This window comes from Sesamum indicum, linkage group LG6, assembly GCF_000512975.1.
Source record: "Sesamum indicum cultivar Zhongzhi No. 13 linkage group LG6, S_indicum_v1.0, whole genome shotgun sequence".
NCBI lineage: Eukaryota > Viridiplantae > Streptophyta > Magnoliopsida > Lamiales > Pedaliaceae > Sesamum > Sesamum indicum.
The window spans coordinates 15844271-15871853 of record NC_026150.1 but is presented as its reverse complement, the minus strand read 5'-3'; the positions used below and the strand labels follow the sequence as shown (position 1 = coordinate 15871853).

The 27583-nt window shown below is 35.5% G+C and overlaps 3 protein-coding genes and 1 long non-coding RNA gene across 5 annotated transcripts; 2 read left to right on the top strand and 2 right to left on the bottom strand.

Annotated features, from left to right (window-relative positions):
- On the bottom strand, window positions 1113–2142 carry LOC105165025 (probable glycosyltransferase At5g20260). The gene has a single exon (XM_020694607.1). The coding sequence runs from the start codon at window positions 2127–2129 to the stop codon at window positions 1113–1115; it is 1017 nt and encodes a 338-aa protein (XP_020550266.1). The 5' UTR covers window positions 2130–2142.
- LOC105164562 (synaptotagmin-5) lies at window positions 3915–6831 on the top strand. The gene is made up of 13 exons (XM_011083235.2): window positions 3915–4085; window positions 4167–4282; window positions 4363–4414; window positions 4534–4654; window positions 4728–4852; window positions 4941–5042; window positions 5151–5225; window positions 5344–5423; window positions 5500–5650; window positions 5734–5964; window positions 6047–6352; window positions 6433–6546; window positions 6611–6831. The coding sequence occupies exons 1-13, from the start codon at window positions 3981–3983 to the stop codon at window positions 6752–6754; spliced, it is 1722 nt and encodes a 573-aa protein (XP_011081537.1). The 5' UTR covers window positions 3915–3980; the 3' UTR covers window positions 6755–6831.
- Window positions 7350–11000, top strand: LOC105164561 (uncharacterized transporter C405.03c). Of its 2 annotated transcripts, none has more exons than XM_011083234.2 (8): window positions 7350–7879; window positions 9003–9398; window positions 9505–9722; window positions 9914–9978; window positions 10059–10160; window positions 10268–10385; window positions 10472–10607; window positions 10682–11000. In XM_011083234.2, the coding sequence occupies exons 1-8, from the start codon at window positions 7799–7801 to the stop codon at window positions 10742–10744; spliced, it is 1179 nt and encodes a 392-aa protein (XP_011081536.1). In that variant the 5' UTR covers window positions 7350–7798; the 3' UTR covers window positions 10745–11000. The 2 variants fall into 2 exon arrangements, with proteins under 2 accessions (XP_011081536.1, XP_011081535.1); XM_011083233.2 differs by having other exon boundaries at window positions 9911–9978.
- Window positions 19268–19849, bottom strand: LOC110012177. Its single transcript, XR_002287331.1, has 2 exons — window positions 19788–19849; window positions 19268–19684 (listed from the first exon to the last, which is right to left on the bottom strand). It is a non-coding gene; the product is annotated as an uncharacterized LOC110012177 (long non-coding RNA).

Genomic DNA, 27583 nt, shown 5'->3' with positions numbered 1-27583 from the left:
CATGCATACATATATATATATATATATGTGTGTGTGTGTGTGTGGGTGTGGGTGTGTATATAGAAGAAAGAGTTGTGATGAGTGTGTGAGGGGGTTGTTGAGGAGACGGTTATAAGGAGATGAAGGGAAGGTAACGTGGGGGTGGGGAAGAATGACGGACGTCGGTCTCATCAACAGTCAACACACTGTGAAATTGATGATGAGCGTTATGAGTATTTCATATTTGGGTTACCCAAATCTCATCTCTTTATTACAAACATCTTACCTACTATATTTTTACCATTTTACTCTTTCTTTACTTTTTTTCTTTTTATAAAACCAACAAACAATTATATCATTATTTTAATCAATTCATACACTTTTTAATATGACTATAAACTATCAAATAAATTACCAAAAGATAAATATTCACAACAAATACCCTCAAACTTAAAACATCTGCCAATCAAAGTAATTAATTGGAAATTGGAATATTGGTATAAATTAATTATGGGAATACAAATATTGGTTTTTATTAGAGAGGATTTTGGTGATCAGCTTTACTTTTGAATTGGATCTCATCAATGTGTTGCCTTCCTTATATATATATATATATAGCTTTTTACCATTAATTAATTAATTTGTATTTGATTATCATATATATGAAGCTGGATTTCATAATTATGAATTAATTTGAATGGGCCGACCTAATTAATTATATATGAATTCAAATTAAATCTTATTTCTACTCCTAACCCACCTACCTATTCAGCTTTATTAACTAAATATGGATTCCCCCATAATTATAGTATAATTTTCTTTTATCCAAAATTACTTGTATTAGATCAATCATCCTATTATACCCACACACTCAATTACCAGCACCACAAATGTAGACAAAAACCAAAAATAGGTAATTCAAATTTACAAACCTATACATTATCAATTCATTCTATACATTATCAAAAAACTCTTGCTGATTCAATAGAATTAAATCAATCACATCGCAAATATATTACATTTCATTGATGATCACTGTACACCAATCAATTACACGACAAATATATTGCACTTCAGTTGCTATATAATTGATTCAAATTCGATGATGAATTAGAAATAATCAAGGAATGAAATTAGATTAGCCTAACATTGAGTCTTCTAAGCCAGACGGAATGAAGCACCATATTCAACAAATCAAAAGGTTGAGGCGGTCGATGCATCACAAAATGCTTCTTCACTTCCATCACCTCTTTCTGCTTTTCCATATACTCTTCCCTCCCTACTCCCTCCAGTATCTTCTTCATTTCCGCTATTCTCCTCACCGGAATATGCACCGAAAACCTCCTCCAATCAAGAACCTCACTGAATGGCAGCACGTACCCTTCCGATATGATCACCGGCACGCATCCCGCATGCATCGACTCGATCAATCTCGGACTTGCTACCTCGTACCCGCTGGGGCACAGACAGAACTTGGAACGCGACATCAGTTCAAAATAATTTAGGTTTTTGGGAAGGTATTCGTGGACTTGAACGTCCTTGTCTTTGTCTTTCCAGTACTTGAAAAGTCTTCTTCTCACGTGGCCGTGAGGTCCGCCGGCGAAGAAGGCAAGAATTGTGCGATATTTATTGATATTGTGGAGTAGTGATTGATTGAGGTCGGGTGGACCGAGGGCTTGAGGAGGGACGTTGATTTCCGGCAATGAGACGTCTCTTATGGGTCGAAAACCTTCGGAAGAGTTGGCATTGCACAGCACTCTGATGAGGTTTTTGAAAAGATGAGGGTCGGCGGTGGAAACGTCTGGTGCCCAATCATGGCATCCAACAAAAAAGTGATCAGCTCCGGCGCTGCGGTTCCAATAAGGGTACTTAGTAGAGAGAAGGCGGACATAATCGGTGACGACGGTCTGCAGGGGATTGCGGTCGTAGGTGAGGCGTGGTGTGTATAGATAGCGGATGATGTTGGTGACGGAAAGGGGGAGGAAGAAGGCGTTGGCCTCATCAGGGTTGGAAGCGACGAAAGGGTTAAGATGGTTGCTAAGTTCGTCCATCATGTGGCCTTCAATAGAGTAAATGTCTTTGAGTGGAGCCCTGTGGAATAATGGGGGCTCGCCTTCTTTGTACACCCACACCTTCAACCTCTTCTCCATTTCTATGTAGCTCCTGCACCATGCATGCACGCACTTTGATTAATGAATTAAAAATGGGGAATGAATGATGTATATGCAATGCGGAAGTGAAGACGTAAGTGGAGCTTAACTGATAAAATGCATAAGGGTTTCTGTAAATGGAGGAGGAGAGTGTTGGGATAAAAGTAGGAGTCTGATTCTTGTCATGATTAGGCAGAGGCGGAGGCGTGTCGTAAGTGCGGTGGGTACGTGCCGCTTCAATGATGGCAGCTCGAGCTCTAGCCAACCCTTGTTCCAATCTCTCAATATTAATCTCATGATCATCCTTCTTCTTCTTCATCACAACAATTAAACAACAATAATTATATATATAGATAGATATATTGAATCCATATCCAATATCTCTCTTTCTCTCTCTCACACACACACATATACTATATGATTATAATGTTACCTGTTTGTTGGGTGAAATTAAGGGTGGGAAACGCAAGTGTGTGGTGCAGAGGCAAGAGAAGAAGAGAATGAGGAAAAGACAACAAGAGTATAACAATGGACGTCCACTACTACTATTGCTTAAACTCATCACCCTATCCATTAATGATCTCTATCAATAATATATATATATATATATTCTTCTTCTTCAAAATGTGTGTCTATATATCTAATGAATTGAGAGAGAGAGAGAGAGAGAGAGAGAGAGAGAGAGAGAGAGAGAGGTAGCACGCAAATTTAACAAAGAGAGAGAGAGAGAGAGAGAGAGAGAGAGAGAGAGAGAGAGAGAGGTAGCACGCAAATTTAACAAGAATTAAAACAGTACAAGTGGAGTGGAGGGGGACTTGTATAAATTTGTAATGGATCCTAATTCCCAAATATGATGAAGAGAGTTATATATAGATGATGATACAGTATGTTGGAGTGGACTGAATAAGTAGTAATACGTAGTTGTAGCAATAATACAGACACACAGAGAGGGAAGGGTAGTGATAAGAGTAGTGGAAATGGTAGTGATAGTAGAGAGAGTTGTTATAATAGTCAGAAATACGTTAGACTATGAAGGGACTCTTTCCGCTCACATCGCCTTCACTTTTGACTATCTATTCACCCTACTTCCCTTTCACACACGCATATATGTGTATATATGCCAATGCCCCTAATTAATTAGTTAATTGCCTCACTAATTTATAATTGTTTGAATCTAACATTAACTAATATTAAGTTATTAGAGAGGGTTTAATTTGTTTGATCATATGAGAGAGAGAGAGAGAGAGAGAGAGAGAGGAGTTGGGGTAGTCTTCAATTAGTATTGACCCACTCTTTGCTAATTATGAATTGGTATGAAGTCGGAGGTTGTTTCGCTATTTGTTGTTACCGCCTCCCACTTAAATATTTCTTTATTTAATAATTAAATCACTACCTACCCACTTCTCCTATATATTTATCAACTTTATTTTACCCCTTAATTTTATTATCTCATATATGAAGGTACCTACCCAGCTATATATATATATATATATAATTTATTGAAAGAACAAGAAATATATATATATAAATGTAAAAGTAGTAGTAGATGATGGATGTGGGCATACTCACCAAGTGGCAACTCATGAGGAGATACACGTCACTATGTGACCGGTATTACGGTTTGGTGACTTCTAATTCATTCAATATTCCAGCATTGGATTAAGCAGCTAGCGGATCATCCATGTTTGTACATTAATACAATTCATTCAAGAATCCGACAAAGGTTGTAATATATATATATAGTTTTTCGATCTGGAATTGAATTATATTATATAGAAGAAGAGGAGGAGGAGGAAGAAGAAGAAGAAGAGAATCATCATCTAATTAACCATATATATACATATATCAATTATGGGATTCGTATTGGGGTGGATTGTGGGTTTCGCATTAGGCTTTGGATTGATCGTGGGCTTTGCTCGCTTCCAGACTACAAGATCCAAAAGGCGCTGTGATTTGGTATATATACATACACTGTTGTTTCCCATTATTATTATTATCATCATCAATATATATAATAATGTTAGGTTTTGGGTGCAGGCAGAAGCAATAGCAGGTTTAGCCAGGATGAGTGTCCAAGATTCCAGGAAACTCCTTCCCGATCCATATTACCCTTCTTGGGTTGTCTTTTCACACAGACAGAAGTTGAGTTGCATTCTATTTCTCTTCATCTACTTAATAATAATGAATTATTAATATGGCTTCCATTTTCTCTCCTCTTTATTATTGTTTTGCAGTTAAATTGGATGAATCAACTTCTTGACAAAATATGGCCTTATGTGGACGAGGTTCATTCATTTTTCTCATCATCTCATTTTGGGTTTTACTCTATAATATTTTGTCATGTTAATATTATAGATGTTGTACACACACAAACACCTACATATATATATATATGTATGTATAGGCAGCTTCGGAGATAATAAGGAACTCGGTGGAGCCAATTCTTGAACAATATAGACCAGCAATTTTGGCTTCTCTGAAATTTTCTAAATTGACTCTAGGGACGGTGGCACCGCAGTTCACAGGTAATATGAATTAGATGAAGTAGGTAATTAATTGTTGTTTTGATGGTTAATGAATTGATATATATGCATGCAGGAATTACGGTACTTGAAAGTAGTCAACCAAAAGAGCTAGTTATGGAAATGGAGTTGCAGTGGGATGGAAATCCTAACATCGTACTTGATATTAAGACTAGAGTTGGTGTGGCACTACCCATCCAGGTATCTAATTTCTTCTTACATATATACAAGAATAGATTGAGTGACTGACTGATAGATTGTGTTTTGCATAATTGTATATGTATTGTAGGTCAAAAATATTGGATTTACTGGGGTTTTCAGGTTGATATTCAAACCATTAGTTGATGAGATTCCATGCTTTGGAGCAGTTTGTTATTCCTTGAGAGAAAAGGCATCACTCCACTCCTCCATCTCCTACAATCTTAATTAATTGTCATATAATGAACAAGCTGGTTTCACTTGATTACTACTAATTGATGCCATTTCTATTTACACGCAGAGGAATCTTGACTTTACGCTCAAAGTGATTGGTGGAGACATATCAGCGGTTCCTGGAGTATCTACTGCCCTTGAGGTTTATTTCACAAATACTTAATCTACTACGTATCGATTTCATATTTATATATGCATGCTTTTAATCTGCATAATTTCTCTCTGTCCCTCTCTCTCTTCTTGTTGTTATGTATATGTAGGATACGATACGAGATGCTATTGAAGATTCTATAACGTGGCCAGTTCGTAAAATTGTGCCCATAATACCAGGAGATTATAGGTCATCTATCTATCTACCAATTACTTGATTGGATTTATAATGTTCCAATGACTTAATTGAATTTGTGTTGTTACAGTTACCTAGAGGTAAAGGCAGTTGGAGTTCTGGAGGTGAAGCTGATTGAAGCTAAGGAATTAACAAACAAAGATGTAATTGGCAAGTCGGATCCCTTTGCTCAGATATTTGTCCGCCCTCTGCGTGCCAAAACCAAAACCAGCAAAGTCATTGTAAGAATGTAGCTCTACCTACCTAATTAATTGCCCTGCCCATCTCAATACAATTCCATCTTGTAATACATACATATTCATAGGACAATGACATAAATCCAATCTGGAATGAGCACTTTGCGTTTGAAGTTGAGGATGAATTGACTCAACACTTAACAGTGAGGATTTACGACGATGAAGGAATTCAAGCTGCTGAGTTAATTGGTTGTGCTCAAATACCACTCTGTGAGCTTGAGCCCGGTAAGATTAAGGACGTGTGGTTGAAACTGGTGAAGGATCTGCATGTCCAAAGAGATAGGAAAAATCGCGGCCAAGTCAGTCACAATCACCTCATCATCATCTTTTCTTCTTTCTTATATATATAATTGCATGGTTCAATTACATATATACGTGTAGGTGCATTTGGAGCTGTTGTATTGTCCTCTCAGCACTGACAGTATATTTTCGAGTACTTTTGATCCAGACTTCAGATTAACTTCCCTGGAGAAGGCCCTGAAACAAGTAACTGAGGACGTAGGAGATTCCAGCTCTACTCCTCCTCCTCCTCCTCCTTCTTATACCAAAAAGGACATTATATTCAGAGGAGTTCTTTCCGTGACAATAATGTCCGCAGAAAACTTGCCAGCAACAGATTTAATGGGAAAATCTGATCCTTTTGTGGTCCTAACAATGAGAAAGTCGGAACAGAAGTGCAAGACCAGGGTACGTGAGGCCACAGATAGACAGACGTTCATTCACTCCTTCAATCATCGATCTAACAATGTTTTTCATTTGATCATCAGGTCTTAAATGACACCTTGAATCCTGTCTGGAATCAGACATTCGATTTCGTAGTGGAGGATGGGTTGCATGAGTTACTAATCATGGAAGTTTACGATCACGACACATTTGGCAAGGTAATTGAGGATTAATGTTGTGTCATGTATGTGTGTGTTATATGGTTAATTTGTTGATGTGCAGGACAAAATGGGAAGATGCTTGTTGACGCTGACGAGGTGTATATTAGAAGGAGAATTTACAGAGAGTTTACATATCGAGGGGACTAAATCAGGAAAGCTGAATATGCATCTCAAGTGGACCTCACAAACCATCATCAAGGAATAATCACTCACAACAAACTTAATTAATATTGTGTTACTACCTACATCTCTCTCTCTCTCTCTATCTTATATATTTAATTTGATTAAATTGTCTCATCTGCACTTTGTACAATATTTAATTAGTGAGGAGTTGTTCTTCTTAATTTATTGTCTGTCAAATAAACTAAGTTACTACTAACCAATCATAATTTTACACCTAACCATATCTTTTTAAATATATATATATATATTTCTCGTACCCAACAAATTAAAGTTTGAAGTGTTGATGATCTTATACCGACATCTAAATATATACTCACAAATGCACAATAAGTCTTTTCCTTTATATACAAAAGATGAATGCCAAAATGGAACAAAGGGGGTTGTTGTGTTGAGGAGGTGCTCCCAATTAAATGGATTTTGGGGTGAACTGAGTTATTGTCCAATCATTGCAGTTACACATAATGCCGGAACATGGTACATTCTTGCCAGTCGGTCAGTGTTACTTTCAGATCCTTAGCTGTAAATTATCACACCAATACAATATACATATATATATATAGACAGAGAGAGAGAATAAAATTAAGTTGGAAGCAAAGGGCGTGGACAAAACAAAAGGGACATCCACATTACTGTCATTACAGGCTGAGGTTGTAGTAAGTAATTTAAAGGTGAAACTGAAACGCTAAAAATCTTCTTGTGAGTCACTGCAGTCTCAAGTCTTTTTCCATTTTTAGGGGTTTCTGCATTTATAGTCAATCAAATTTGAATACATAATCCCCCATTATTTTTGTAATCATTTCCCTCTTACTCCAACTTCTGCCCCTTGTAAAATTTTCTTGCTACCTTTCGCCGTCCACCTACAGCTTCTTCTTCTTCTTTATGTCCACCAACCTAACAAACTGCACCCTCTTGATTGTTCCTTCTTATTAGTTCTTTCTGTCGGTTACGTTGTAAAAATCTTGACTTTTTGGTGAAACAAGATCTGTAACTTGAGAAACCTCAGATCTTCTCTGTTTTTATTGGTCAAAGATCAATTTTTGGCATCTGGGTTGTTCTTCAATCTCTGATGGGGTGGAGGTACAAGGCCGGTTTGCTTTTAATTGCTGCTGTCGTCATTATTTGGGTTACCTCGGCAGAGGTTACTCAGGTCAGCTTTCTTTTCCTTTCCCTCTCCCTCTCCCTCTGTTTTTTCTCTATTGGTAAAGTTACTTCCCCTTTTCCAGTATAGATTCAGCAGTTTTTAACTTCTTTCTGTTGATTGTTTCGATTTTTTTTTTTATCTCGGTAGACATTCAAATCAGCAACTCAGTGTATGTATGCATTGATATCTTGAGAAATGATTTGCAAGGGACAATTTTCAATTTTAATATGCTTGAATTCATTGGATGTACTTTGCTCGGTTAATTTTCACACTTTGATTTTCTCTCCTGCCATCAATTCCTCTCTTTGGAAGATGAAGGTGTATGGATTTCTGCTACTTGTTCTGGATACAAACTCATAATCTAGGATACCAACAAGAAACAAAAGTATGCACACATGTAACTTTAGATTCTTTGTTCTTTTCTTTTCAAGTAGATATGCTTCTGCAGGGTAGTATTGTAGGAATTCCATGAAGCCTTGACACTTGGCATCATAGGTGTATGGTACTATGCTGTAGGAATCTTATGAAGCCTTAGCACTTGGCTTCATAAGGTATTATCTCGTGATCTGCAAGTCTGTCTGCCTGCCTTAGAAAACAAATTATAAGTTTTGCCCAATTGGTTAAGAATACACCAATTACCATTGCTGGGTTGGCCAGTTGGGTGATATATGACCTGCTTTATGGACATTCGGCTATTGAGGGTGCACATTTACAATGGAAATAAGCTATAATCACGGATGAGATTCTGATTGGCCCTTTCTTGACTGCTATGGCCTATGTGTGCAGGCATCCTTCTTGTTCAAAACCCTTTCAGACCCAAATCCACATGCATGTTTGGTTCAAATGTAAATTGCTATGCTTGGATATCTTTTGGGAAAAAGGAAATCATGCTTCACTAATCTTACTTTGTCTAGGAAGCTCAGTATGTCAAGTTTTTGTGATTTCTTTATTAAGGAGGGATTCGTTTTTCTATATAGGGAGATTCTGCTACAAAACAAACTGATATCTTTTTACTGCATATGTCATTTTTGGTCATCTCTTTCCAATTGTTAGGAGGAGTTTGACCTTAATAAATATTAAAGATAGAGCATATGCATCCGCTTAGGTTTTAATGTGGTTCTTGAAACAGGATATTTTCACAGACTATAAGCAACCATTTGCAGTGACATATCTCGGAGCTTCTTTGATGGTGATTTATCTCCCGATAGCATTTATAAAAGATTGGATATGTAATATCCTGAAGAGACGTTCGCGCAAGAGCAATCAAGTTATAGCTGATGATGCATGTCCTGGACTTGGCTCTCCTTTAAAGTACATTGGGGGACGAAAAGTATTCGAAATTGAAATTCAGGGATCCCTGAACAGAAAAGACAGTGAAGATGACTTTTCAGAACATGAAGAGGGAAAGCCTTTAGTTTCTAAACAAGGAGATGATGCTAGGCATACCAGACCTGAAAAAGCAATCACAACCAAAGAAATTGCGACCTATGGATTTTACATTGCCCCTCTTTGGTTTATCACGGAGGTACTTGCATACTTCCTAATATGATGTGCATAATGCTTTGTGGAAATCAGACTGCTGATTTTGTGCATTCCTATTCATACATGTGCCTTTTACCCTTGTTTTGCAGTATTTATCAAACGCTGCTCTTGCACGTACAAGTGTTGCAAGTACTACAGTCTTATCTTCGACCTCAGGATTGTTTACTCTCTTTATTGGTGCATTTTTGGGCCAAGATTCCTTAAATGTCGCAAAGGTTGTTGCTGTGTTTGTGAGCATGGCTGGTGTTGCCATGACAACCCTGGGAAAAACTTGGGCCGCTGATGAGTCACAATTAAACACCTCTTCGTGAGTATTTCCTCCTATTTTATGGAAACTAAATACAAGTGCCCTGATAAAGTATGCATGAAAGCAAAGAGTTTGCTGTTTAATCGAATATTTGAAATCTCATGTTTATTCCTCAGTTTTGCATTTGTAATTGTATATTTCAGGGAATTGACTGATGGTTCAACTTTTTGTTTCTTCTGTTAACAAAGTAGCAAACGCTCTCTTGTTGGGGATCTTTTTGGACTTCTATCAGCTATGACATATGGCTTATTTACAGGTGAGGGGCTCTCTCACTCGATACTTGAGATAAATTTATGACCATTTTATCGAATGCCCGTTCTTATGTAAATGCTGCAGTGCTTCTCAAGAAGTTTTCGGGTGAAGAAGGAGAGAGGGTTGATGTGCAGAAGTTGTTTGGTTATATTGGACTATTTACACTTGTGGCACTTTGGTGGCTTGGTAAGCGGTTTAGAGTCTTATTTGTTCTCTTTCGTATTCATTTTATTCCTGCATATCCATTAGATAATTGACTTGCTAAATTTTTTATTTTTATTTTTCCATTTCAGTATGGCCATTAACAGCTTTGGGTATAGAACCAAAGTTTACAGTTCCTCATTCTGCTAAGGTGGATGAAGTTGTTATTGCCAACGGATTAGTTGGAAGTGTTCTCTCTGACTATTTTTGGTATGTGAAAACTAGTTTATTCCAGTTTGAACCATAGCCGTGGCAAGACAGTTGCATGTTCTTATGATTTGGTATGTTGTGTATAGGGCATTATGTGTTGTGTGGACGACACCACTGGTGGCCACGTTGGGCATGTCCCTCACCATTCCGCTTGCGATGGTGGCTGATATGTTGATTCATGGCCGCCATTACTCTGCCATCTATATACTTGGCTCAGTTCAGGTAAATTTGTGATGAATTAGCGTTGTTACTTTGTATATAGCATTGGTTGATTTGTGTTGGAAATTACATTGCAGGTTTTTGCAGGATTTGTTATAGCCAACCTTTCAGATTGGTTGTCGAGAAGTTTGGGTTTATAGCAGGGGGAATAAAATGGGAGTAATAGGTTTGAGGTTGTTGATTGGGTATACTGAGATGGAGCAAGGGGGAGTGTGTGTGTGTGTGTGTGTGTTTTGATTCATTCTTGAATTTGGAGTTGGTTGTGTGTTGTTGTCTAAGTCACGCAGCAATGCCCAACTTGTTCTTTTTCTTTTTCGTTTATATGTACGCTTTCAACTCAAAAGTGTAAAAAATAGCTAACTTTTTACCCTGTGAAATTGATTCTTGTTTCTATTATCCCCTATCAAATTCTCTCTCTCTACACTTTTTAATCAAAGAAAACATAAACAAGAGTATGTAAAACATAATTCATGCACAATCAAATTTTAATTTAATCAAATTATCTTACATGTATAATTTATAGAAATAAATAAATAGCAATATATAATTCATTTAATAAAATATAACCTAATTTAATTGAGAATTTTGGATGAATTGAAATAGAAATGATTGTAAGTAGAAGCAAAACATAAACAAATAAATACAAGTAGCAGCAAACACAAAACCTTGTCCTATGTTTGGATTTATGTTTTAGTTGTTTTGTTTTGTGTTTTGGAAATAGAGAGAGAAAAATAGAGATAAATGAGTGTGTGTTGAAAATAGAGATGATCATTATGTTTGAATTAATGTTTTGGGTGTTTTTGTTTTGGTGTTTTGGAGATAGACAGAGAAAAATAGAGATAAGTTAGTATGTCTTTTGAGATAGATCATATGTTTGGATTTGTGTTTTGATATAATATAAAATATTGTAAAATAAGTTGTGTAGGTTTGATGTTTGGATTTGGGAGACAGAAGGTACTGTTCATTGTCAAATTATGTCTTTTAATATATATATTTAGTAATATATATGTGTATGTATATAGTATTTTATTTGTTAGTGAAATATAATATATATATTTATGTTAAGTAATTTTTTTTTTGACTGAGGCATTTATTTTTATTTTTTAAATAATAAGTATAATTTTAATGAATAATTAAACACATTGTAGTATTGTCTTCAAAATGATTTTGTTAGACTTTATATTTGAAATGAAAAAACATAATATATAAAATTTAAATAAAAATTTAGAATTAAGTATGTATTATTGGTATATTGTCCTCAAATTTGAAATTTCTCAAATATTTCAGTTAAATAGGAAAATTATGAGTACAAAAGATTTAAATAGTTTAAGTTGAAAAAAATTGTAATCAAGCGTTAAATGCACTATATAACAAATTGAAAATACATTCATTAGAATTTTATATGTGAACAGATAAATTTTAATACATACTTGAAGTAATAAAAATATGAATTAGGTATACAGTACTGATATATTGTCAGTAGTGTACGTACCTACTAAAGTAATTTCGTTAGGTAGAAAAGTTTTACATATTTTAACTAAGTAGCTTTGATATTTAAATATCTTTGATATCAATGATTTCATAAGTTAATAATTATTTTTTTAGTAGTAATTATTAATTACATTTCACAAATATTATATATTAAATAATATATAATACATATAATACAAATAATTTAAAAAAATAATTAAATCTTTGTTGCTTTGGTGTTGAATAGATTTGTTTATATTAAATCGGTGAGTTGAAAATAATTTCATGGGCGTTTATATTCGTGGTGAAAAATATTTACTTGATAAATCGAACAATAAACACTTTGCATTACGTATGCAGTAATGATATATTGCCCAAATTTTCTGAAAATTTTACATATATTGTTGGTCATGCAAAGAACGATGTTTTGAATTAAAAATAGTTAAATAGTTTAGTTCAAAACAGAATAGAGGAAATATTTTTACTTGTACCATATAAAGCTGTCAATTTCTAAAAGAATTGTTCAAATCTTAAAACACATCGGCACGACATATGAGAAAGAAATGCATTTGACAGTGACAAAATGCTCTAGTAGTTGTTCCATTTTTACTAATGAAATCAACATTTGACGTAGAATTTTCATATTCGGCCATTGTATTTCTAAGGACCGTCACGCCGCCGTGGTGGGAGTCCCGGTGGTCAGCGTGAGCGCGCTGTGCTATCTCTCTCACTGTACGACTGGGCACCCCGATCAGACTGCATGCCAAACCGATGAATGTAATCAGTCCACGATTCAATCTCCCCCACTTCTGAGCCCATGTCAAGAGTGCGTCGTGCGGCTATTTGGGTACTGCATGGCAGCGGTGGGGCAACATCGCCACGAGCTACATGTTCCACTGCATCCTTACTGGCAATGTGTGTATGCGTCTGCGTCGATGGGGCAGTAGAATTCGATATGACAATTGGTGCATGCTCACCTCCTCTCACCGAAATACGCACGGTGTTACTACTCTCGTTGTTCGGTACATCGCCGTGGGTGTGGCTCTGGATACTGATAGTATCATCGAGCCAATGGAAAATGCTGCACTGCAAAAGGATGAAAGATTTTAGTGCGTTGCAAAATAATGTATGTAATTTGAAATGACAATTGTTAAATGGATCTCATTATATTTGAAATAACATGGCGTACCCATGACGCGCGTGGTCGTAGCTCGGAGGGAAACACCATAACAAATGTTTTAATATCATAAAAAACTCCTAGTATCTAAGTGATGCCGTTAAACTGGCGAAATCGATTTTTAAACTCGTAGAACTTATCACGGACTTGCTCTCGTGTGTAGGGATATCGAAAAATGTCTTCGTAATGCACGTGCCCAGTGACCCATTTGTTCCTCTGCACGTGCATCGTCTCTCATGGGCGTTCTGGTGTTGTCGTCTAGTATCATCCACATGAAGCGCTGCTCAACATTTAAAGTCCAGTGATCCTCCTGTGGAAATCCAGTACTCTCTAGATATCTACGCCATGTCTGCACAGAATAATGGTCAGAAAATAGTAATGTGCAACGTCGTATCACCTGCTATTCCTTGCTAATGTATGAAATGTCATTTTGCTTGGATCAATGCATCACCAATTTTATTCAATGTCAACGAAAAACTACACGTCATCCTACTCTAAAGCTTCCTACTAAATGATCCTATAACGTTCGAAGTTGAGACAGAGTGAAAATCAACAAAAGGTTTTAATAATTTAGATATGAATCAACATTTGTTCCATCATTCATTCCTAATTTAGATGGTGGGCTGCCCACATTTGTCTCGCTATGTTATCTCGGAGGGCGCGTTGAGCTTCTAACTCAGAAGTGGTTGGATGTTCCCTATGGTAAAATGAATCCATGTCAGGAGGAGTGTCTTCATCCGGTTCGTTGAATATGATGTCATCATTGCTGTATCTTCGGATGAAGTTATGAAGTGTGCAACATGCAATTACTATATCGACCTGGTGGTTTTGAAGGTAGCTCGATATCCCCACTGTAATATTGAAAAATATTTCTTCAGTATACCAAAACATCGTCCAATTATATTTTGTAACCTTGAATATGCATGGTTAAACATGTCGTGCAGGGTCTGATAGCGACGACCTTGTCCCTTCCACTCAGGTAGGTGATACCTTGTCCCTCGATAAGGAGCCAGAAAACATTGGTAGTTTGCGAAACCCGCATCGACCAAATAATACTTACCTGCGTTGTAAGAAGACATTGTTATAAGGAGAACCGCTAGTACCACCTACTTTCCTTTTAAGCAAGATGTTCGATGCAATATAGCAAATATATTTGATCGTCTCATCGATCGGCGGAAATGAACATTTTTGATCTTGTGATACTGCATGGTCCAGGACTCGGGCATCGACTGCACTTCCTTCCCACCCCGCATAGACATAGGTGAAATTCATATCGAAGTCACATATTGCTAGTACATTCTGTGCAAGGTGACCTTTACGCGGCCGATATCGGTTTTGGTCAACTCGAGGGACCCAAGCAGGTACCAACGTCCCATCCATCGCTCCAACACAATCCTTCATCGAACGCGCAATGCACGGTGTAATTGCATACATGAATTAGTATGTGAAAGACTAGCTTCCATTAATTACGCTATGAACAATGATGTGAAAACTGCTGATATGTACCTTGAAGTATGGGTAGAAATCGCGGTTATTTGCCACTCTCGGATGTGTATTTGTAAACTCCGGAAGAGTTATTAGCTCTGGCGTCATTGCGCACAAGGCAGAGAGCACACGATGGAATCTACGATGAATAGTCTCCAGTGAGTGTTGAAATCGCTCCATATTGTCGTGGTGTCTTTTATGCATGCCGACCGTCTGCATGAAGAGTGCAACCTGCTCGATTGAGGTAACCCTGGACGTCTAACCATGCGGAAGTAACCCTCTAGAAGTTAATGCATCAACCAAAGCATAGAAGCATGGCTTGGTCATGGGAATGCTGTCAAAAAAACGTCCTTGGTGTAGGGTTGTCATTATCTCAGCAACCCACTCTGCTCCCTGTAGTGCTAACATGTTATGTGACACGTTTTTCCTAAATAATTTTGGGCATATTAAGTTCTAAATGAGTAAAATTCCTCTGGAACATCATATTCGTTACTTCCTGGTGTCCCTGGGCTATCGACTGCGGCGTTCGACTCCAAACCTCCATCAACATCCAAGCTGGCTATATATCCAGTCGTTGTTGTATTGCTAAATAGAAATATGCAAAAGTAGTGGGTAAGTTACATATAGTAGACGTTCGACGGCTAAGGACACGAAAATAATTAAGATTTTAGGAACTTGGTATGATTGCAATCTAAGTAAATCATACTGGTATAAATATGCATAAATAACGAGTTTTTGACAATATGTTAACCACCGGGCATTACATTCACTTGCCCAACGAATACAACCAGCGGAGTTTATTTTCGTCAACTCATCTACGCACCTCTCAATCGATTCAGTAGCTTTGGGCCCAATGCGGTCAATCTTCCCTTGCAGTGATTCATTCAACCTATCCATTGTCTCACACTTTTTAGCGTGCAACTCACTAGTAGCACGTCTGGACCGACGACCGCTTCCAGACGGACCAGCGGACGCATGCGCTGATCCCGGTGAAGAAAAAAATTCTTCCCCGGACGTCATGGGCTGTGATTGAGAGAATGTTGTATATTCGCACACATCTCGTGATCGACGGCTGCCTGAGTGAATGCCATCCATTTCTTCATCATCTATGTTGTTGCTGTTATGGATTGTTCAGCGTTGTTGAGATGACGAACGAGCAACCCCACCAGAAGCAGTGTTCCGTGAGAAAATTTGAGTGCATAGGTCAAATCGTTAAAGACCATGCTGAACAACTTTTTTATAGTCTGGATTTTCCTACAATCATTCACCGACTGGCAGGACATATTATTAGTTTGTAAAAGAGTACGTTCGTCGCATTTAAGAGAGCCTTCATGCAAAACTAGATGGTTAAGTGAAGGCAGAATGAGAGCACAATATTTATATTACCCGATACAGCTCCTCCAAACGTCCTGCCTCGTCTGTAATGGTATTCCTTTCTGGGTCCCACCCCCACCTGATACCCCTGCTCAGAATGTCGTTCAACAGACGCCAAGTACGACGCAGTCTGTTAACTTCGTCTTTTAACTGTACCGGCGTAAAACAATAACCTTGGCCCGTAATTGAGTTCATTATGTCGGTTATACGAGCCCACACCGAAGGTGGAAATGTGGAGGATTGGAGTCGGTGTGTAATGAACTCCTCGAACATTAATTCAGTGAACACGCGTTCCATTTCTGAGTTCCATACAACTTTATCATTCCGAGATGACTGGGAGGAACCAGTGTCATTTGGGTATTGCATCTTTGTGGGTTTGTTTATATATCACAATATCGTAAAAAATAAGCAACGATAATTTATATATCCACAATGAATTTATGATTTACAATTTCACAATCTTTTAGATTCTATATTTGGATTTCTCACATTATATCACTATATCAATTAATTACTACATACGTGATTATTTGTATTTCTGTAATGGGTAGTTTTTAATTTATGCCTTTTAGTAAATCCCTAAGAAGAATGGCACATTATGATATACTATTAAACATGAAAACCAACTAATGTATTACTGCTCCGACATTACTAATTGCTAATGTCTTTATGTAAAGATGCTGCAAAAACATAATACTGGTAATTAAAAATAGAAACGACAACATCTAACCACATTAAAAAATAGCAAAATTTATTTTTGTAATATGATCGAATTCCGCACGGATTTTTTGTAATATACAAATTTTTGTAATATGATCCAATTGGGCATCGATTTTTTCATACATATAATTAATGAGTTAGAAATCATTTCAGTTAATGGTTATTTAATTTATGGACCAAATTAATTTTTACTGATGCTTTCTTTTTTATATAGTTGTTGACTTAAAAGCTTGAACAACACTAATATGTTAAATAATTTAAACAATGCTACGGTTTAAATAATATTTAAAAAAAATAAATATTTATATCACATTAAATATAAAGAAATAATTGATTATATATTAATTGTATCATATTAAATATAAAGTAATAGATATTCTCGAAATATATTTAACTAAAACGTAATATGTAAATGGTACTTTTAATTTTTTTTCCCATACTTATGCTTAAATTACTGAATTATATTTTATTTCTTTTGTAAAGGTCATATTTATTTTCTGTTTATTAGATTTATTTATATCTAAATAAAGTTTAGTTAAAAGATAAGAATGATTTTTATGATATGTCCGTGCATATTAATTTTTTGATACAAATACGTTACAAATAATGTATTATATTTTGATTATATTAATTGTATCATATTTAAGAACAAACAGAAAATAAATATTTATAGCATATTAAATATAAAGAAATAATTTTGCATAAAATTTATATATATTTATATGACTTAAATTGAACATATTATATCTTAAGAAAAAGTTAATGGACAGATTGTATCAATTATAAAATTTAATTTTTTTTACTAGTCGCATATTAATAAAATTAACTAAGTGAATTAAAATTTAAATTAAAAATCATAGATTTATTGATATATATCCTTATAATAGTGATAAACATGCTTAAAGCTCGTTCGAATTCCATTAATTTAAACTTTCAAAGTCCATAAAAGATTCAAATCCAACTTAAAATATGATTTTAGCTCCATTCAATTCATTTACGATCCGTCAAATATAAAGAAAAACAGACAACACCACTAAAAAAAGAAAATAACACAAATTAAGGGGTGCAAGACAAATAAATTTAAAGAAAAACTTCAATCCTTCTCCAAAAGCAGAATCACTATCTTCCCTACTTGAAAAGAATTTGCATTTTCTTCATACAAATTAATTCTTTCACACTCTTCACTGCCTAAAAGAGTTGTAATCATTCACAATCCAAACATGCACATCAAAAGAATTATACGCAGTCCGGAATTATACTTAGCAAATAAACAAATGTCAGCTTCTGTTATTACAACTATATATATAGCATATATAGCCCAGATGGACAGGGAAAAAGAATATACGCTAGTTTCGATTGTCTGAAAACATGTTTCGTTTATTTAGTAACCAACTGTTACATCTCATAGACCAACCTAAACTAGCAACATAAAGAAGGAAAAGGGAAACAAAGCTGTCTTGAAGCACAAATCATATGAATGTAGCTCACAGAAAAAAGGAATAATTAGCAACTTAGCATGGTAATTCACTACAAGGGTCATCCCTAGTAAAAGACACATTATATCACTTCAATTCATGTAGATAAACTAACCCCAAAGATAAAAGATAAGGATGGTCTAGACAAGATTGAATTAAAAAACACAACTATAAAAGTACATATTACCACATATCTGTCTTTACAAAACCAACTCCAAAATAGATCCTAACAAATAAAGAACCTAATAATCCAATAGATATGCAAGTTTCATGAGACAGCTTTAGCTTAAATAACCACAACACGAACTCCACCTCACGGCTTGGTGAGACATAGCAAACAACATAAAATCAGAATTATTAAAGGGATTAACAAGTACCTTTTTCAATCAATGTACGAATATGATGGTTCACAAGTAGAACACCAACAAAAGTGGAATGCAAGCTACCGTTCCCCGAGTGCAACACTATATTCGGATACGTACTCAAATAACCAATACAAGCATTTGTACTTTGAAGTTTAGATGGAGTAGTTTTTTTAGCGAACGATATGAATGCTATATATATAGACAAAATGAGTAACATATATGTTATAGTCTCAAATATGTACTAAAGTGTCACTGTAGCCATGTGAATTATCCATAGACAACTTGCAAATTGTGGATACTTGCAAATAATATGACTGCAGTCAATGTAGCAAAAAGCAACACTGCCACAACAGTGCATATCAGTCATGCACTACACACTAAAGCTTAAAAGTAAAATAATGAACTGCCACAAAGGTCCAATTTCAGTAAATATAATGCAAAACCTGTCAGTGAAATGTTAAATCCAAAATGGTAGTAGCAGAAAATTGCAGCGTATAGTCATAATTGATATACACTTCAACACTTATTGCAATAAATACTGATTACAGTGCAGCAAAACAGCAGCAAAACAGGTCTGTATAGTGCACCGACACTATATACTACAACTTGCCAAAATCAATTTCTTAAAATATGTAAAAAAAAATTTCAATGTACAAATCAGTGGTAATATTTCTCAATAACCGACATATTGTTCAGCAACAAAAATACATTAATACAAGTAGTTCATAATAAAAAAGGAAAATTCTAAATTTAAAGAAAGAATAACAGTGCAGCTGACCGGAGAAAAACATGAACGGCGTATTGATGTTAGGTCTCAGTCTCCAACTCCGTTTCAGCAGTCTCATCTCCGACCCTTTTCGCCATTTCCTCACTTCACATAACAAACCCACCTCCAAAACTCATATACTTGAATCAAAGTAGGAGATCAATTTTAGTCCGTAAACTCGCGCGGTAGAGGCGTTGACTCCGGTGGCGGCGGCATCGCGAACGGCAGATAATTGGGCATTCCAATTGCTGGAAAAATCACACGAAAAATATTAGATCAAACAACAAAAGAGAAAGAAAAAAAACGCGTGAAAAAAACAAGAAAAAGAAGGAAAAATAACATCGGGCAAACCTCTGCCAAGCAGAAAAAAAATGAAAGAAGAAGAAAGAGAATAAGGAAAAGAAACCGACCAAAAAAACAAAAATGAAAGAAGAAAGAGAAAAAAAAAAAAGAGAAGAAAAAGAGAAGAAGAAAAGGAAAAAGAGAAGAAAGAAGGAAGAACAAAGAAGAAAAGAAAGAGAGAAAATGCTCTGAGAGAGAAGCAGACAGACATAAAAGAAGAGAGAGAAAAGAAGAATAGAGAAGAAGATGACAAGACCAAAGAAGAGAGAGAAAAGAATTAAAAAAAAATATTCAAAATACAACTTGCACACCTAGAGGAGGTGCGCAAGTTACATATCCAAACTTAATTTTGTGTTTTGGCGGGCCCATTGAGGGGCAAAAACACAAAAACATAGACGATATGTTTAGATTTGTGTTTTGGAAAAATTTAAAATATTTTATAATAAGTAGTGTAGGTTTGATGTTGGGATTTGGAAAACAAAAATCACTGTTCATTGTCAAATCATATATTTTTATATATAAATATGTATATGTATAAATATTTTATTTTTAATGTTGTACTTTTGGGAGACAAAAATTATTGTTTATTGTCAAATTATTTTCGTTTTATATTATGTATATATATAAATATATATATATATATTATATATAGAAAGTTGAAAAACAGAAAAGCACGCAGATAAGGTGTAAAAACACAAAAACAAACATTGAGTGTATTTTATCTTGTCTCGAAAAATGCAAAGTAACAAATCCAAACAAAGCCTGTTTGTTTTTGTGTTTTGCACACCTCCACTAGGTGTGCAATTGTAATTTATTTATTTTTATTTTTTTATTATTTTTTATTCTTCTCTTAACATAAATATATATATTATATTTCACTAACAAACAAAATACTATATACATACACATATATATTACTAAATATATGTATTCAAAGACATGTTTTGATAATGAACAGTAACGCTTGTTTCCCAAATCCCAACATCAAACGTACACCACTTATTTTACACTATTCTATATTATATCAAAATACAAATCCAAAAATACCATCTATCTCAAAACACATAATTATGTATCTCTATTTTTCTCTCTCTATCTCTAAAGCACCAAAACAAAAACATTCAAAACATTAATCCAAACATAAGTTATGTGTTTGAGATAGATGGTATGTTTGAATTTGTGTTTTGATATAATATAAAATAGTTTAAAATAAGTGGTGTATGTTTGATGTTGGGATATAGGAGACAAATTACTGTTGGATGTCAAATCATGTCTTTTTTGTATATATTTATTAATATAATTGTGAATGTATATAATAGTTTGTTTGTTAGTGAAATATAGTATATATATTTAAATTAAGTAATTATCTTTGTTAAATACTTTTTTTTAACATTTTAAATAATAATTACAAATTTAATGAATAATTTACTGCACTGTAGTATTGTCTCGAAAATGATCTTGTTACACCTACAATTTGGAATGAAAAAATATAATATATAAACATTTCAATAATAGATATTTTTAATTAAGTATGTATTATTAGTATATTTTTCTCAATTTTCAAATTTCTCAAATATTTCGCATAAGTATTAAAAATTTTGAGTTCAAAATATTAAAATAGTGTAAGTTCAAAAAATTTGTAATTAATATTTAGTAAATTGAAGTATAGTAATGTGATGAAAATACATTCGTTTGTTTTGTATTCGGATTGATTAATTATAATAGATAATTAAAGTAATAAAAAATATGAATTTCGTATATAATATTGGTGTATTATCCGCAATATACAAAACTAAGTAATTTACTGAGGTAGAAAATTTTAAAATATTTTTAGTCAGTAGCATTGATAGTAAATATTTTTAATATCAATATTTTTTTAAGTTAAAAATTATTTTTATATATAATTGTTGCTTAGATTTAACATATAGCATATATATTAAATAATATATAACATAACATTATATAGATAATTTAGAAAAATTCACTATATCTCATCTGCTTTGGTGTGGAGTTTATTACTTTATATTAAATAAATAATTACATGCACTACAGTATTATGTTCAAAATGATTTCATCCACCTTTATATTCGCGGTGAAAATATTTAATTGATAAATCAAATAATAAGTACTTGCATTAAGCATGCAGTAATTATACAGTGTCCACACGGTTCAAATCTTGAAAAAAATTTCGTTCAAATAGAAAACTATATTGATTCCAAAATATGTAAATAATCAAAGTTGAATCAATTAGCATTGATTAGTAAAAGACAGAACAATTAAAATTATTTTTAATCATGACATACAAGGCTGTCAATTTTTAGGGAATGATGAAAATGTAATTACACAACTGCACGATATATAAGAAACGAATGCATTTGACACTCACAAACTGCTCGATTAGTTGTTTTCTTTTTAATGATTAAATCAATATTCGACTTGAAAGTTTTCCAATCGGCATTGTATGCCTAAGGACCGTCACGACGGTGTGGTGGTAGTCCTCGTGGTCGCGGTGAGTGCGCTGTGCTGTCTCCCTCACTGTACGTCTGGGCACCCCGATCAGACTGCACACCAATCCGATGAATGTAGTCAGCCCACGATCCAATCCCCCCCACTTCCGAGCCCATGTCGATACTGCATCGTGCAGCTACTGAGGTATTATGTGCTAGCACCGGGCCACCATCTCCACGAGCTACATGGTCCACTGCATCCCAACTGGCGATGTGCGTATGTGACTGTAACAATGGGGCAGTAGAATCCGATATAACAATAGGTGCATCCACGCTTCCTCTTATCGAATTACGCACGGTGTTACGACTTTCGTTATTTCCTGCTTCGCTTTGTGCCTCAATAGGAACACCTGGCAACCTGATGGGTCCCCACACCTCTAACATGCTGGGATAATGTGGCTCTGGGTACTCATAGTACCGTCTAGCCAATGAAAAACGCTGTAAAAAGGGTCCAATTATAAATTTGTTAGCGTTGGAAATTACAATAGTATTTTCAAACGATGATTGTTAAGTAGCTGTAATCAGATTAGAACTAAAATGACGTACCCGTAATGCACATGGTCGTAGCTCTACTGGAAACACCATAATAAATCCCTGGTATCGGAGTGATGCCGTGGAACTGTTGAAATCGATTTTTAAACTCGTAGAATTTATCACGGACTTGGTCTCGGGTGTAAGGATATCCAAAATATCTACGTAATCCACGTGCCCAGTGACCCATCTGCGCCTCCGCAAGTGCATCGTCTCTCATAGGCGCCCGAGTGTTGTCGTCAAGTATCATCCACATGAAGCGCTGCTCAATATTTAAACCCCAATGGTCGTCCTGTGGAAATCCAGCACTCTCCAGATATCTGCGGTATGCCATGGCTGCAAAAAATTACGGTCAGCAAAATAATTATTGTGCAAAATCGCACCACGTGTACAGTTGAAAAATGTAAAAAAATGTCAATTTATTTAAAACTACTATCTAAACAGTTTAAAATTGTGAATAATCAAGCACACTCTATAATTCTTCATGCAAATAGTACTAAACGATATTATAGCGTAACATTCCAAGACAAAGTTACATTAGGAAAGTAGTTTTAATAGTTTACATATGAATCAACATTGTCCACTACGTTCATTGCTAGTTTCGATGGTTGGCTGCCCACATTTGCATCGCTATGCTATCTCGAAGGTTGCGCTGGGCTTCTATCTCATAAGTGGTTGGATGTCCCCTATGGTAGAATGAATCCATGTCAGTCTGAATATCTTCATCTGGTTCGTTGAATATGATGTCATCGTTGCTAAACTTACGGATGAAGTTATGAAGGGCGCAACAGGCAATTACTATATCAACCTAGTGGTTCTGAAGGTAACTTGGCATCCCCACTATAGTATTGGAAAACGTTTCTTCAGTACACCGAAGCATCGTTCAATTACATTTCTCAACCTTGAATGTGCATGGTTAAACATATCCTATGGGGTATGATATCGACGACCTTGTCCCCTCCACTCAGGTAGGTGATACCTTGTTCCTCGATAAGGAGCCAGGAAACATTGGTAGTTTGCGAAACCCGCGTCTACCAAATAATACGTACCTGCATTGTCACAATGTATCATCATAAAGAGAACCGCTAGTGCCACGTAATTGGTCCTTAAACTAGAGGTTGGTGGAATCTAATTTATATATTACAATGCTCACCGATTGGAGGGAAAGGAAAATTTCGATCCTGTGAAACTGCATGGTCCAGGACACGGGCATCAGCCGCACTTCCTTCCCACCCAGCATACACATAAGTGAAATTCATATCGAAATCACATATTGCTAGTACATTCTGTGCTAGGCGGCCTTTCCGCGACCTGTATCGATTTTGGTCAACTTGGGGGACTCATGCAGGTACTAACGTTTCGTCCATCGCTCCGACGCAATCCTACATCGATGTCAACAATTATGTATAGCTAGATGCATGAAATATTATGTCGAACAAGCTTGCATTAATTCCGCAGTTGTGAAGACTATGAGATGGTGTTACGACAATGATAGATGTGGTGCGTACCTTGAAGTATGGGTAGAATTCTGGGTTATTTGCCACTCTCGGATGTGTGTTTGTAAAATTCGGATGTGTTGTTAGTTCTGGCGCCATAGCGCACAAGGCAGAAAGCACTCGGTGGAATCTACAATTAATAGTCTCCAATGAGTGTTGAAATCGCTCCATATTGTCGCGGTGCCTTTTATGCATGCCGACCGTTTGCATGAAAAGTGCAACCTCCTCAATTGAGGTAACTCTGGACGTCTGACCATGAGACAGTAAACCTCTACTAGTCAATGCATCAACCAAAGCATAAAAGCATGGCTTGGTCATGCGAATATTGTCAAAAAACCTTCCCTGGTGTGGGGTCGTCATAATCTCCGCAACCCATCCTGCTCCTTGTAGTGAAGATGTGTTACGTGGCACATTTTTCCTAAATAACTTTGGGCATATTAAATCTCTAAAAGCGTAAAATTCCTCTGGAACATCAGATTCGTTACTTCCGGTAGTCCTTGGGGTCCCCGGACTCTCGCTTGCGGAGTTCGAATCTAGACCTCCACCAACTCCCGAGCTTGCCATATATCCGATCATTGATGTATTGCTAAACATAAACAAGATAAATTAGTGTGTAAGTTACATGCAGTAGATGTTTGTTGGCTGGGGATATGAAAATACTTAACGAGCATGGGTACTTGGTATGAGTGCAATATGAGTAAATCGATATGACATACATGCATGAATACACATAATGAAATCAGTTTTTTCCAATTTTCTAACAATCAAGCAATACAGTCACTTGCCCAAAGAGTACAACCATCGGAGTTTATTCTCGTTATATTGGTAGGCTCATTACTTCAATTGAGATAATGAGTTAAGACGTAAGAAGATCGTGCGCGTGCTGTGACTATGAAAATGCTCCAATGTGGTGGTGAAGATGATGTCTGGCAAATCATTAAACTTTGTCAACTCGTCTACGCACCGCTCAATTGATTCAGTAGCTTTGGGCCCGGTTTGGTCAATCTTTCCTTGAAGTGATTCATTCAACTTATCCATCGTCTCACACTTCTTAGCTTGCAACTCACTAGCTTCCCGTCGGAATCGACGCCCGCTTCCAGATGGACCAGCGGAAGCCTGCGATGGTCCCGGGGAAGAAAAGTATTCGTCTGGGGACGTCATGGGAACAGATTGAGAGAATATTGTATCTTCGTACTCATCTCGTGAACGACGGCTGCCCGATTGAGTGACATCCATCTGTTCATCGTCTATGTGGTTGGTGCTGTGGATTGTCCGACGTTGTGATGACGAACGCGCAAGCCCACCAGTTGCGGTGTTCCGTGAGAACATTTTAGTACATAGGTCAAAGCGTTGAAGCCCATGCTCAACTATTTTTTTATATTCCGGATTTTTCTGCATTCATTTACATTGTCAAGATATGTAATTAGTTTGCGACTCTGTAAGGACACTGCAATCAAGAAGGCAGCACGAGTAGATGTTTACCCGATACAGCTCCTCCAAGCGTCATGCATTGTCTGTTATGGTATTCCTTTCTGAATCCCATCCCCACCCAGCCCCCCTATTCAAAATTTCGTTTAACAAACGCCAAGCACGACGCATCTTGTTAAGTTTGCCCTTAAGCTGTACTGTCGTAAGAAGACAACCCTGACTCATAACCGAGTTCATTTGCTCGGTTACACGAGCCCAGACTGATGGTGGAAATGTGGATGATTGGAGTTGGTGTGTGATGAACTCCTCGTGCATTAACTCAATAAACACGCGTTCCATTTCCATGGTCCATAACACTTTATCGTATAGAGATGAGTGGGAGGAACCAGCGTCATTTGGGTGTTGCATCTTTGTGGGTTGTCTTATATATCAAAGTGTCGTAACAATTAATTACAATCGTTTATATATCCATAAGGAAAGAAACTGCCGCACATCGCAAAGGGTTGGAATTATAAACAAACAATCATTATCTCGCTAATGAGTTACTAGAACATAAAACCATGTGTTATTATTTCTGTTAAAATACATTATTTATACTTTTTTATTATTCAATAAATTATATATAAAATAATAAGTTAATTCTTAAAACTATAAAAAATATAGTGAGAAAAAATTAATGAAAATTAAAATAAAAAAATTATTGAAAAATAGTAAATGAGTTCAAATTTGAAGCACATATTTGGTTGCAGATCATGCCGCATTTCAAATAAAATAAGGCACCGTTTATTTATTTAGGTTATTAATCATATTATTTAATATTTATTTACATTAGATTTAGTATAGAATTATATATATATTTGTTATATTAAATTAATTGTGTTTTGGCCTCATCAGTCACATAAAAAAACGAATCATTCCTTTGCTATATGGAAAGAGCCAATCAAAAAATTTCATTATATCTCTTCTAAGCATTCTATTTCATCTGATAGTTTAGTTCGTAAAAATAAGGGATAGAGTATAAAAAAGACTTCTTTCTTTTTTTTTATTCAAAATTTCTTAAAATAAATTTGAATAAAAATAATATAAAGAAACCTAAATTTAATAAATAAATAAATTTCGTTCAAATTAAATATTAAAATTAGCATATCAAAACAATTGAGACGCCAATTTATCAATTTTCAATTACATATAGTATAGGTAAAGATCGTATAAAAAAATGCCTCTGTACTATTAAATTTAATCAAGAGAGAGTAGTACATGTCCTTGTCCCTCTGCCCTCTTTGCACATTTATTATTCACAAACAAAAATACACATCTCAGTAAGCATTATAACTTAACCCATCTATCAGCAGCAACTCTGGCATACAAAAATAGCCAACTACAGGAATAAAGGTACTATCTCGGTTAAAATGTTATAAGTATCTACACACAGACAAGAATACACATTGCAGAAGCTATACAAACATAATTACTTGATAAAATCCAAATCCCATTATTCTCATACGCATAGACGAGCCCAGAGAAATACGTGCTGAAAGCTACTATTTTGATTAGCAAGTGGATAATCAATAGAAAACATCTAAAGTATTACATGTCCTTGTCCCTCTGCCCTCTTTGCACATTTATTATTCACAAACAAAAATACACATCTCAGTAAGCATTATAACTTAACCCATCTATCAGCAGCAACTCTGGCATACAAAAATAGCCAACTACAGGAATAAAGGTACTATCTCGGTTAAAATGTTATAAGTATCTACACACAGACAAGAATACACATTGCAGAAGCTATACAAACATAATTACTTGATAAAATCCAAATCCCATTATTCTCATACGCATA